This window comes from Drosophila melanogaster, chromosome 3R, assembly GCF_000001215.4.
Source record: "Drosophila melanogaster chromosome 3R".
In the NCBI taxonomy this organism is placed as follows: domain Eukaryota; kingdom Metazoa; phylum Arthropoda; class Insecta; order Diptera; family Drosophilidae; genus Drosophila; species Drosophila melanogaster.
Genome location: NT_033777.3, coordinates 7575726 through 7589542, shown reverse-complemented (window position 1 = coordinate 7589542; position 13817 = coordinate 7575726). Strand labels below are relative to the sequence as shown.

The window sequence follows — 13817 nt, the reverse complement described above, 5'->3', positions numbered from 1 at the left end:
AATGGACTTAATCGATTGCATAATCAAAATCAACTGTCAAATCGTTTTTAGAGATTTCGCTTCATGATTCCAGGAAAACACGCATTAAATTGCCTACAAGAATACTCTCTCACTCGCCACTCAAGGACTCAGAAACACGAAAAGCCGGCCAGATATCACACCACACATTGTCATTTATTACCTCCCGCACACTTGACTGCCTAACTGCCAAACGAGCGTATATAATATTTCATTATAAATTACACACGACTTACGTCAATTTGTTTTCGGTGGCCAAACAAAAGTGAAGTTCGGCAGGATGGCAGGATCCCATAAGTAAGCCATCGCGCACACACTTACGCACAACATATGACGGCTCAGTTTATTAGACAGCAAAAACGGAAGTGGCCATAATTTACTAACGAAGCCATAAGAAGAAAATGGCCAGGCAAACAGCAGAAAGAATGGCAACCGTAAAAGAAAATTTATCAATCAAAGATGGCAGGAAAAACGGCAGGGGAAGAACGCTCTCGAATAGTTGTAGCAATAGACATAAATTTGCTACAACAGGCAGATCGAACTACTTGATGGCCATTAATATTTTGACAATTTCCCGCCGTATCTAGCGGATATTGATGATGCCTACGATGGATGAGTTTTTGTGCTTATTTGTTTATAACACATACGTCATGTTAGTTATTGATGAGCTTGCCATGTGCAGGCCATCAATTATGTGCGGACTTTTCCCCATGGGTGGCACAAGGCACACGGTGTCGTTAAAATGCAGCATAAAATGCGAATAAGAAAGCCCGAGTGTAAATAGGGTGCATATTATGCATACGCCCTGGTGTCGCGGCACAATGTATGACACATTTACGGCGCTGCAGCAAATGCAGAAAAGTAAGCGCGCTTGAGAACTGTGCACAAAATGTAACTGGAACGCAATTATGTGGCAGATTCCACATAAATTGCTATGGGTCCGTGGGAAAATCGGGAAAGGAAAACTATTAAGGTGGCGAAGCACTTGCTTCGATTTCAAAACGACTTCCAACCAATTTCTATTCGCCATTTTTTCCCAGTCCGCAATTTTCTTAAGCAGTTTTACGCCTGAACGCTGACATAATGTTGTTAACCGATAATACGTTGAAATTGAAAACGGTATGGAAACGGAAAAAGAGGGAGCTGGTAAGGAAAAAGCGGACCCAGCACAGCAGGACTTGCAGTCGTAGTCAACGGCAAAGCCACACAAAATCTCGCACGACAAATTGCATATTTCAATTTGCAACAACATTCAGGGCCAGGAGCCACATTCAGTCTCCCTTCTGGTCCAGACATTTTTCTTCCGCCCATCCAGCCCCCTTATCTACCCGGTGCAGCTTCACACTTGGGAAAATACCCGCCTAATTTAAATAATAAAAGCCGTGCATTTAAAGGACTCCGTCGGCGAAATTCGGTTTCGAATAATTGTTTGATAGTTTGGTTTCCTCTTGGAATCCGATTCACTTGTGTCTTTTATCATTGCAAAATTTCACAAAGATTGTTCATGCTGAAATGGAATATACATTTATTTAGTGCGTGCTTAAATGGAAATTTTTGTTTTACTGTAATATTTTTCCGCGGTGTGCTACGCATTTAAGGGCTTTCGTTTTTACCCACAATTCTTTTTTAGAAGTCATGTGTCTGCCGCATATTGGTTTTGTTAAAATGCACTCTCACCTGAGCTCTCGTATGCAAAACGCCGGCTGGCTGGCTTGGGCTGGAGTTAAGCCGATTCAAGGGTTAAGCGGTAGAATGCATTAAGATTAAGTGGTCGAGTTCTGTTTCTGGCCACAACCCAGGCACCCAGCAAAAGATCGGCTCCTCTGGCCCGCAGAACCATTTATTACGTAACGCTGGCTCACATTAAGTCCCGACATGAGTTTAACTAGCTTGCAAATGGCAGGTGGAGCTACTTGTGGGGCTAACAGGTGATGGGATAAGTGCACCGTTAAAGAAACCCGAAAGGCCAATGATTCCCATCAGTAACATTTTAGCTGACATTTCGAAAGAAATTATCATACACGCCTGGATTTTCCCTTTTCGACGCGGCAAGCATGAGAAAAAATCGAGCGGATCTCGCACAATGCGTTTTGAGTGAACGTATCCGTGGGCATCATAATATTTTACATTTTTATGAAGTGCCAGAAGCTGCCACGGGGCCAAGGCAATAAAAATCGTATTTTGTGGGTTGTAAAAGTTCAGCAAGAAGCGAAGAAAAAGAGCATATCAAGCACTGTTGCCAGCAACGTTTTCCATTTGCATTCGACTCGTTTTGGTTCGTCTTCGCAGAGCTTTCCCTTATTTTTTCTTTTAATGATTTATCGGCATTTAAGTGTGGCATGGGCCAAGTGACGCATCGTAAAGTTTTCCACTCTCTGTGTGCGCCTAATTTAATGCAACAATTTTTTCTTCACACTTGCCTGCCACTGGGTTTTCCTCAGCTTCCCCGCTTTCCTGAAGCATTTTCCAGTCGCATTTTCCGTGTGCTCCTCCCATTCATTTCGGGCTTATCAGCGAGGAAGCAAAGGGCATTTGTGTGCGTGAGCGAAGCCCGTGTGTGTTTGGGTGTTGTGTACATGAATGTAAATTGAGTTTTGGCGGGCAAAGTACTTTGTAATTTATGGCGTGCAATGTGCGTAAGGAGTCACGTGATAACTTCATACTTTCCCGCTCCCACAGACGCATTCATATTTCTTTTATGAGCTTTTATGTTTTTTATTTATGAGTGTTTAGCCGCATTTTGCATGACGAAATCATAATTTCATCTCTCCTTCGTTTTTTGACATTTTGCTTTGTTTCCTGCGGTTGGTTCCATCTAATATATTCGCAAAGTACGTGCAATATTTTAAATGCCAAGAATTTATCCGTTGGGTTTATTAACAATATAGAGCCACAGATTACTCGAGATTAGATGGCTCATTTCGGTTGGAATTGCCAGCTTTTCCCCAGCTGCGTAAAGAATTTAAACTTTAACATTTTTAACTCGCCTAGGAACTATTCGAAAAGTTTCTTTTCATACCATTTGAGGAAGTTGCCATCCCGAAAACTAGAAGTTTAAATGACTTTTGCATTTACGAGTATATTTGCCTACTCACTCGTGCAATTTAAGACAAATTCCAAGTAGAAAATCAAGTTTCTCCGACTGACCACAGGAACTTTAATTGGTATTTGAGCCAATTGACTTTTGCCTAATCAATTTTAGAAAAAAACATTTTCCTGTTTTCCCCAGCATAACCTGAAATTCCCATTTATATCTTGTCTGCCAACTGAATTATTTAATTCACTTATGGAGCCTTCTCTGTTAGAACAACATTAACATTTTTAACTCGCCTAGGAACTATTCGAAAAGTTTCTTTTCATACCATTTGAGGAAGTTGCCATCCCGAAAACTAGAAGTTTAAATGACTTTTGCATTTACGAGTATATTTGCCTACTCACTCGTGCAATTTAAGACAAATTCCAAGTAGAAAATCAAGTTTCTCCGACTGACCACAGGAACTTTAATTGGTATTTGAGCCAATTGACTTTTGCCTAATCAATTTTAGAAAAAAACATTTTCCTGTTTTCCCCAGCATAACCTGAAATTCCCATTTATATCTTGTCTGCCAACTGAATTATTTAATTCACTTATGGAGCCTTCTCTGTTAGAAGTTACCAACTTTATGTGCTCTTTTTTTCGAAACCCCACCCCGAACATGTTTGTGTAATCTACCAACATCACTTAAACCTTATATTGCTGGCAACAGTTTAACAAGCTTTTTAAAACTACAGGAAGCGCTGGAAAAGGTCTGAAAAAATATCGAAAAAATATTCAACCAGTTTCATTCATTTGTACGAGCTAAAAGTTTCGCAGAATCGAAAACATAAAAATGGTACGGAAAGAAAAACTTAGGCGAAAGTAATAAACTACGAAACCGAAAATGCACTCGCCACCGAAAGCCAGAAGGACGGGAAAAACAGCTCTGGGACAACTTCGATTCAGGAGTTAAGGGGACCAGCAGCTTGGCCATAAAGTGCAAAATGACGAAAAAATAATGATAGAAAAGGAAAACTTACGTGAGCGTAACTGTGTCACCTGGATAACTCAGAGCTCGGCGAAACATTTCCACGAACCAAAAGCCCAATGAACCTTATATTGAAGACCCAGTGGCTCTGCAATTTATTAAATCGATAAAGACTGGAAACAAAAAGCACGAACCAATCTGACGGAAAATAAACTGACGAAGATCAGGAATTTTTTGGCATAAACACTTTAAACTCAACAATTGGCTCCAGAAAATTAAAGAAATTTCTAAAATACAGCAAACAATGAATCTGCACAAGTGCATTGTTAAAAAATGTATTAAACAGACCTGAGTTTTTATTTTAGTTTTCCGAGCCAATATATTTCGAGAGCCAGCTAAATAATGCCCCTTGACCAGATTTTGCTGTACTTGAATGAATGTACTTGGTGTATAACAATGGACGGCAGTAAACTTGAAGCTCAACGAAATGAAATTTCGTCGCTAGAACTGCGATAAACTGAAATGAACTAGATTTTTGCAGCATCTTCCATCGAACCCAAGTGGCATTGTTTGGGGAGCAGGAAATGAAAGGGTTTCTCTAAGGTTGGGAAAAGTCTAGAAACTACGACGACAATGCGGCTGCCAGCAGGCCAAGCAAAATGAGTTGAGTATATTGATTTCACCTACTTTTTGGTTGCCTAAAGGCTGTTTTCAGACACAGTTTCCTATTCGCCTCTTGCTTTCTGTTTGATACTTTTTTGTTCATTGATTTTGTTTTGGGTTTGAAAATGTGTGCCATAAAGCAAGCAATTCAATATTGTGTGCGCAGACTTGAGAATGAATTTCAATAGCACCAACTTGATTATCAACAAATTGTTCTACATTTTTGGTGTGTCAACAAAACTTTATTTGCAAAACTGTGAAAGCGAGTTCCGCACACAAGTATAAGGTATATGGATAAACAATAAGCCAAGCGAATATATATATTTTAATTTAATATTTAAAAGCAGAGGTGAGTATAAAGAAGCTTCCATTTAAGTAGCTACCCAGTTTTATAACAAGTGGCAACATTTTAATTAACAAAAATGAAAGTCAAAATTGCGCATAAACAAATGGCATAATGTGAATACTTTAAATCTACAAGCTCAAATTGTAATTATCCTTTATCTTTCCGCCAGTTGCCTTTTGTTTGTAAGTGCTGATTTAGCAAAGTCGATCACATAGTCATTTATTCAGACACTGTCAACATTTTTTCAAGAGTTGCAGCAACATGTCTGCTTTTAATAGGGAAAGCGCACATTTGGCACATGCCACAAATTTGATTAAATTTATGCCAGTCAAAATAACACTGCTCCGAAAGTCGCCAACTCCCAGCGGCAACTTTCAGACGAGACTGCCTGAAAACTTGACATCCAAGTTGTGATTTGCCGGTCGCAAATAATATGGCACTGACTGAATGAATGGCAACCCGAGCTCAGCGTGAGCATGTAAATTAAAACATGTTCAACTTATTAACAAGCCCGACAGTGGGCCCCGAAAGTCGCATTAGTTTTCCGGCAACACACATTTGTAGATGCGCTCCTACAAAATATTTACATTTGCCAGAATTATGCGGAGCAAACTTTTTGCCAAGCACCCAGCAAAACTATTGTACAACTTTTTTAAGGCGGGCGAGTTGTTGTAGGCGGTTCCTGCTAAACTTATGTCTGCACTGAAATTTAATATGATTCAAATTCGTACACAATGCAAACAAATAAAATACTAATGAATCTCCAAGAAAAGTTGCATTGCTTTATCTTTAAAAAGAGTAATATGATTTTAACTTTCGATCTATTCTTTGTCTTGTGGTGTCTCAATGTTAAATACATTTTTTTCGAAAGAAATGTTTTTCGCTTTCAGCAGTCCTAATAATAAAGAACCATTTTCTAAACTCCTGCCTGGTTTTTCTCAGTGCACTATGTGTGTGCTGACTTCTTCTCGGGGGGCAGTCATAAAAGTTTAATTCCTTTCTCTCTGGTTGTTGTAAGTAGCATCCCCCGGGGCCTACAACTTGCAGAAAACGTCGCCATTTTTGTTGAAATGACAACAAAAGTTTTCTGGCCGGGTTTTTGTGCGGGTGGTCGGAAGTTTTGGAGACAAGTTTTAAATGCTGTTTGCATGTTACGTGGCTTCCCCTCCACCCATCGCTTTGGCAAGAACCTTTCTGGCCTCAAATTACTGTAATGACTGGAGGCTTTGAATTTTTGCGGTCTTCATGGAATTTATAGCTTGTTACATTTAAAAAGTTCCTTGTAACTAATATAGAAATTTGTATTAATTTTACGGCGTCATTTGTTGAATTAAAATGCCACATTCTGAATTGGCAAACTATTTAAACGCTTACGTACGATGTACTTTAAAGGATATGTAAGTTTTTTATTTAATTTAGGAAATCAATGTGACCAAAGATAAACAAGTCACCGAATAAGAGCAACATTTCCGTCTCTTGAGTTGAAGTACGTATAATATATATATTATTTAACAGAACACAAAAATTCTTAAGAATTTCTTAGGAACAATGTACAAAAATAAACGAATACTTGATGTGGTCTAAGCTTATTACAGTTTTAATGCTTAAAAGGAAAATGATGGAAGTCATCTTAATGGCTCATAGTAATTTGGAACGTTTATTGTCGGAATTGGCATGAAGCACACTTTAAAAGTCATTTTGTATTTCGGAGAAAATCACTGAATTAGCTGGAAATGTGAGAATTGTGACACCGCAGTGACATCAAGGCGAGAAAATTTTTCACACATATTGACTTTGGTTTCCATTTCGTGGGCTTTGGCCAGGTTTCAATAGGTATCTATATATATTTGATATGGATATCCCCCACCCAATTTTTTGCCCGAGGTCCACACACGTGCCACGAGTCAGTCTTTGTTCGCGCTATTTATAAAAGTCACTGACACAGTAACTTGCTTTCCTCCTTTGGCCTTTATGTGGTGCTCGTTTCGCCACTTCTTCTAACGCTTGGTAGCAGAACCCCCCATAACATCCATATAGCAAGCCCAAACCCAAACCCAAACGCCAACGCCTCCTCAACTCTTTTTCCGCTTTGATAAGCAGGTTCTTTTGTTCCAGCGAGGAACTTTCTATGTGGGCAGCAGGCGAGAAACCCGTGCTCTCATATTGCTTTTGTTATCCTTGTTGTTGGGGCTTTTGTTCGGTGGGTGGTGACTCCGCCCGATGTTGACTAGCTCAGATACAAGCGTGCACTCAGATACATGCGATATGTATCTACCAAAGATGCAGCTGCACAAACTATGCTTTCCTCCTCGTTTCCTTCTTTTCCAAAGATAAATTTATGTTTGCATTTTGCGAGCGATTTCGTGTTCTCTGCTTCAAAGTGAGTTTAGTTTTACTTGTAGCTAACCTTAAAGTGACGTCTTACTTCTTTAGGTTTCAAGTTACAGCTTGAACTTCAATAACAATATTTCTCCTTGAATTTGTGTTGGTTTATTCATATTTACTTGGAATTTTGGGAAAGCCCAAAGATACAAAAATTTTTATAGGTACTCATTTACTTTTACTTTATTTCAGTTGTAGTTACTTTTAAGTATTATGTAAGTAATTAAATAATTTTGGCGGCTTAGTGTTTTTTATCATACCATAACAAGCAAAGATGAATGCAAAAAAGCAACTGTCAAATAGGAACAACTTATACACCTTAATGCCCAAATGTGCGACTTCAAGGGCTCACACCTATGTGAGGATTACTTTACACACACGTCAGCAAAAAGGGATCAATTTACTGCCATACTTTTTCCCTCTTAAGGAAAAAGCCTTTCGATACGTAAATATCTTAAGCTCCAAAACGTGTCCGTTCCGATTAGGATCCACTAGACCAGGAGAGCCTTCGATGACTTGGGGCTTTCGTCACAGAAGCCAAACGGGAAAAGAGTTGTTTGCGTCTTATTTGGCTATTTTCAGGGCTTAGACGCTCATTTGTCTCTGAATCGAGCCTGATTTAATACCTTGTTTACCTATTTTCGTAGGCAGAGTTGATTAATGGTTTTGGCTTCTTGGCCAGCGGTTTAAAGACGGAGACCGTGATTCTCTGCTACCGCAATTATTTTCCTCATTGGAAACTTGAAATATTTCTGCCGGATTTCCACCGGAAAGACAATCAATTCCAGCTTTCCCATTATAAAATTTATCTCCATCGTTTCCTTCAATTGAAATGGCGTTAATTAACATTTCTTTTTCGTGTCAATGCACTGTGAAAACTTTGAAATGAAAGGTAAAATATATTATTACAAATTGTTGGTTTTTAATCATAGTTGAGGATATAAGATTGAGATACTTTTTTTGAACGTTTAAAAATCCAAAATAAATTTCAAATAACTAAATAATTGCCCTTACAAATATGCCTTGAGTTTTTTACATTTAATTTGTTTCCGTGTACTTAACAGTTGGGTCGCGTGACTCCTCGGGCAGTTCATCGTCTTCCTCTGCCGGTTCCTCGTCATCGGGAAGTGGGGGCTCCAGCTCATCCTCCTCATCGTCGTCAACGTCCTCCTCGTCGGCTGGAAGTGGAAGTCCCGCCAAGTATCCGGTGCTGGTCTTCGTGCACGGCGAATCATATGAATGGAACAGTGGCAATCCATACGACGGATCCGTGCTGGCCAGCTATGGACAAATATTGGTGGTAACCATAAATTATCGCCTCGGAGTGCTGGGTAAGTGCTGTGCACACTCAAATCCTAATGCTAATTGATATGCCGAGTGCATGACCAAAAGAACGAAGGACAGCCGGACGGACAGGCGAGTGAGGTCAGTGCAATGGAGCGAACGTGCGCCAACCTATCCACCCTCTTCCCAGTCTTTCAGACTCCATTCAACCTCCTTTCAACCTCCCTTCTCATCCATCCCATCCAGCTGCAACATCAACTGCACTTCCGCTGTAGCAACTGCAGCAGCTACCAGGCGTACATTTATTCCATAATCCAACTAATTTAGCTGCAGTCTGGCTCAAAATTCTTCAACGGCACAGTGGTTGTTTAATTTGAAAGGCAGACGTTTTTTATATTATACCTTCCAACGTTAATTAATTTTTAAGGAAGCCATTAAACGCTTCAAAGAGCATCCCCATTTAATTCAGGAACTTGTTCGACAAATGGATCGTCGTGATCAATCACATTTAAAGATCCATTATTTAGTTCAGTTTCCGGCAGCTCAATTGACCACTGTGCATTACCCGATACCCTGTGTAAATTCAAATGCACAGACGAAATAAGTGTGACCTCATTTGGCACCAACCCCACCCATTCCCTTCGGTCTTTCGGCACCCTCCCTGAATCTGCCTACCCCCTCTGCTGCTGCTGCTGCTGCTGCCGCCGCCGCCGCCTCTGTTGTTGCAGAGGAAACGGAAGTGCTGACATCATGATTTGCACGCGTGACTTTGCACATTTTCCGCGCGCGGGAGAGCGGGAAAAAAGAGTGGCGTTTGACATTTTAAATAGGCAAAGCGACCAACGACTGACTGCACGAGTACGCGGCGAATCGATTAAATTTCCATTCGCGAGCCAATCAGGCGGCAAGGAAAACTGAAAACTGCTGATTAAGTGCGGGAAACCCCGGCAACTATTTGCAGGCTTTCTGAATGCCAACACGGACCGCTACTCCAAACTGCCAGCCAATTACGGCCTAATGGACATCATTGCGGCGCTGCACTGGCTCAAGGAGAACATCGCTGCCTTCGGCGGGGATCCCAACAGCATCACGCTCGCTGGGCACGGAACAGGAGCCGCCTGCGTTCACTTCCTCATCTCGTCGATGGCCGTGCCGGAGGGTGAGTACTACCACCAATATCAAACTGACCGTAGCAACCTACTTGCATGTGTCAGTCCCCAAATCATTTGTCACTCGGGAAAGTAATAAGTTTGTCCACTTCAATTTAAAAGAGTTATCGTCGCAAATTCCTCAATTCATTCAACGTTGCAGTTACGCTAATTTACTTTGTAACCTGATTTATAAATAACAAACAATAAAGAATAGAAAAATATATAAATATTAATTTAAAATAGAGATATCTTCTATATCTTCTTTCGCTAGGCTAATATAATATTACTTCCCAAGAATCCCGAGCTGATTTTTGCTTGTTCTCTCTCATTTTCAAGGCCTGCTCTTCAACCGGGCCATCTTAATGTCCGGATCCGGTCTGGCCCCCTGGTCACTGGTCAGTAATCCGGCCAAGTACGCCGCCATCGTGGCCCACCACGTGAACTGCGCTTCCGACCTCCCGCACGCCCACCTCATGAAGTGCCTGCGCGAAAAGACACTGGACCAGCTGCTCAGCGTGCCCATTCGTCCGCCGGAGTTTGGCTTCGCCTTTGGGCCCAGCATCGACGGAGTGGTCATCGACGGCGGCGACTATGTGCCCCCCGCCCCCGGATCGCCGGCGGCACAAGCGCAGGCTCAAGCCTCCACGGCCGCCGGCAACGGATTGGGCGGAGAGGCGGGAATCGCAGCTGCCGGTGGCTGGGGAACACCGGGACAACTCGAGAATATCGGTAGGTTTTGAATTCCATCATAGTTGCATGCAAAATTAAAATGGAATAAAAAATCTGTATTTCGACCGTATGCCAATAGGTTAAAGTGTATCATTCATATTTCCTGTTCGTAGTGGTGAAATCCACTTGTTTAGTTTTGATAAACGTTTAATTCTGATTTTTTTTACTGCATTGTGCTACTGGAAAATACCCCATTATTAAAAAAAGTTTTGTATAATGTATTAAAATGTGATCTGTCTTATTTAATTAGGTTAAAAAATGAAAAGGGGTTAATTAAATTCATTACATTTGGTATTAGTGCATCTGAACGCGGGTTTCGTTAACTCGCAAATTACTTTCATTTCCTGTGCATAATTAAAATAAATTATAATGCGATGGTTTTCCCTCTACACTTTTCATCCCAACACGACTCCAACGGCTTTTGCTGCTGATGATGATGATGATCTTGGCGATGATGAACACGATGTTTCCTCACACATATGGTTGCACGAATGCCCAACAACACTCACGCTTTCACAACGCGCGGCGGACTTTTTAATTAATGCAGTATTAATGAGAAAAACTGCCATTAACAAGTTGTCAAGGTAAGTTGGGCCAGGCCAGCAAATGCTTAATTATTTTTACCTGAACTACTGCCCCTACACAAACCCGTACATATGGTGTGATTACACAAGGCAAAAATACATTCAAACTACTTTAAGCCCGGTATTGTGTTTTTATTTTAATGTTTGAGTAATATGGAAATTTGTATCAAAATATAAAATGCCTTATACCATTAAGTTTAAGTTTAAGTTCATATGGTAAATGCTCATTTTAAGTAATGTACTGTTTTTCCCAGTGCATGACTTCGAGTAAACAGAGTATGGACCATAATTAATTTAAAGTTTCGACTTCTTTTGGCAAGCTTGTGTTTGCTTTGTCGGGTGTCAAAGGAGCTTTATCTTGACTTTTGCCACGGTACGAGCAGTTTGTTTAGCCGGCGATAAGATTTGGCCACAAACCTGCTTTGGGCTCACTTGCATATAATTAATTTATGCACATTAGGCACGCAAATGTTGGGCTTCGTTTTGTAATGCTCAACTCGCTGCTGGCCATTGTGGCTTTTGTAGATTTCTGTGGCCCAGTGGTGTGGGCCACTTGATTTATGCACTTTGTGTCTGAGCCATTTTACAATGTTAATATATATTATTAACAGCTAATTAGCTGCATTGCCATAATTGATGTGCGCCTCTGCTGTTAGCCATGGTGATGGGGGTAATACAAACTACCCACAGAAAAGGGAAAATAGGGTAGTTGCCAAAGGAAGGTGTGTATTCTTACGATATTTAACATTAAAATGAAGCTTAAAAATACTACATTTATCTTAATAAGTAAAGATTTAGTGTACAGTACGAGGAAATGGTTACCACAACATTTATAAACTAAAATATGTTTGATAATAATCCTTGGTGCGTAGCTTATCTCTGACTATAATCCAATAAACAGGGTAACTAACTATTTATGTATGTGCATATAGTATTTCCAATCACTGGCTGGCTGCATTTCAAGTCAAGCACCATTGCGAACTGCAATTGAATAGATAATTAACAGGGAATTGGACTGCCGGCCAATCAAACGCACAGTCAATAGTTAATGAGAACTCTTTTTGAGTTGAAAACTGCAGCACTTTGGGGTCCTGGCTGCGAGCTGCAACTCTAGTGCAGCGTTGCATTGTGGGTCGGTCTAACGTGAATTTATCTCCGTGCGCTTTGTAAACTGTCAATGTCCTGGGGGCTATTAGTCGGTCGCCCTGCCAAAGGAGTATAAATATTTCTTTGTGCACATTTAAAAGCAATTTGCGAAGCACACACGCACACCGAATATCCAAAGGAATTCCATTAAACACATGCACAAAGAGCAAATAAAATTTGCCAAATATAAAACGCAAAACTTTCAACCGACCGACCAATCTCTCCTTTCGTCTAAGTCCATCGCACGCTGTGCGTAAACAAATAGGGCAAAAATAAATTTAAAATTGCAAATGCTGCAAGAAGTATCAGCATATACTTGCCCAGCTGCTTTTGGCCAAGAGTTGCTTCAAAGTTTTATATCTATCAAGAGTGCGGTTAGCTGCAAGGGCGTGCTTCAACTTGCTTAACAAATGAATGGATCTAAAGTTTTCGGGCCAAATTATTGTGGCAGAGAGATAAATGTGAATTGATGCTTGAGGAATGCAATTTGTTGGTTGCAAATTTGTAATTACAAAGCATAACTTAAGTCCGACAGAGCACTTGACCAGCACCCTTGGTTTATTTCTTAATTCGTGGTAGACCGCACAGGTGGCCCTAACTTATCGGAGCAACCTGCTCCTAGCAATGGGTTATCGGATGGGGAATCTGACACCTCTCGCACAAGCCATTTAATAGTACAGGGAGACCAATATTAATTTCAATTTTACTACTTACATGGGGAAGAAGAATATATATTATAACCTCTACGTATGGGTTTAGTTCATTTAATTCATTACCAACTGAGCGTAGAGCCCAAATGCTCACAGAGAAACTTCCAACTTATTTGTAAGGCTTAACCGAATTCCTCGAGACCATTTTTCGAGTACCCAATTTGATTCCTCTTTCTCAATCACATTTTCGCAGATACGACCTGATGGCCGGCGTGACACGTGCCGAGGCCTTTTTCAGCTTCAATTCGGGCGACGTGCAATATGGAATCGAGGCGGATCGACGGTCGAGAATTTTAAAGGCCTACGTACGGAACACGTACACGTTCCATTTGAACGAGATATTCGCCACGATTGTCAATGAGTATACGGATTGGGAGAGGCCCGTGCAGCATCCAATTAATATCCGGTGAGTAATTGCGTTTGTATGCGAACCCAAGCCCCTCGAACCCGAGATTCCGGACGGTCGGAAGGGTAAAGACGGAGATTTCAAGGAGCCAGGTGGCTGGTGTGTGCCAAATAAATATTTCGTTCTTAATTAAATACGCAGTGACATGCCCGATCTGCTGCCCTGGTGCTCGCTCGCTTCCCAAGCAGGTTTCAATTAAAGGGGCTTAAATGAATCTTGATTTCAATCTTGTGGCAAATGAAATGCAAATTTTTTGCCCATTTCTGTCGGCCGGCCAGCCAGTCAGACAGCCTGCCAGTCTTCATAAATAATGTTTGGCTGCAATTTGTCCGCAAACGGGTCGCATAAGTGGCATGGAAATTGCTAGCACACAAGCCCAATCAAATATATGATT

At 40.9% G+C, this 13817-nt stretch overlaps 1 protein-coding gene across 2 annotated transcripts in view; it reads left to right on the top strand.

Moving 5' to 3' along the window:
* The window catches only part of Nlg3 (Neuroligin 3), a 69154-nt gene that overhangs the window by 49892 nt on the left and 5445 nt on the right, over positions 1-13817 (top strand). For both annotated transcript variants that reach the window (NM_169190.2, NM_001043220.3), the window contains exons 5-9: positions 8478-8744; positions 9659-9856; positions 10185-10577; positions 11125-11161; positions 13211-13423. In NM_169190.2, coding sequence (NP_731170.2) covers positions 8478-8744; positions 9659-9856; positions 10185-10577; positions 11125-11161; positions 13211-13423 — 1108 coding nt within the window. The remainder of the gene's footprint in view (positions 1-8477; positions 8745-9658; positions 9857-10184; positions 10578-11124; positions 11162-13210; positions 13424-13817) is intronic.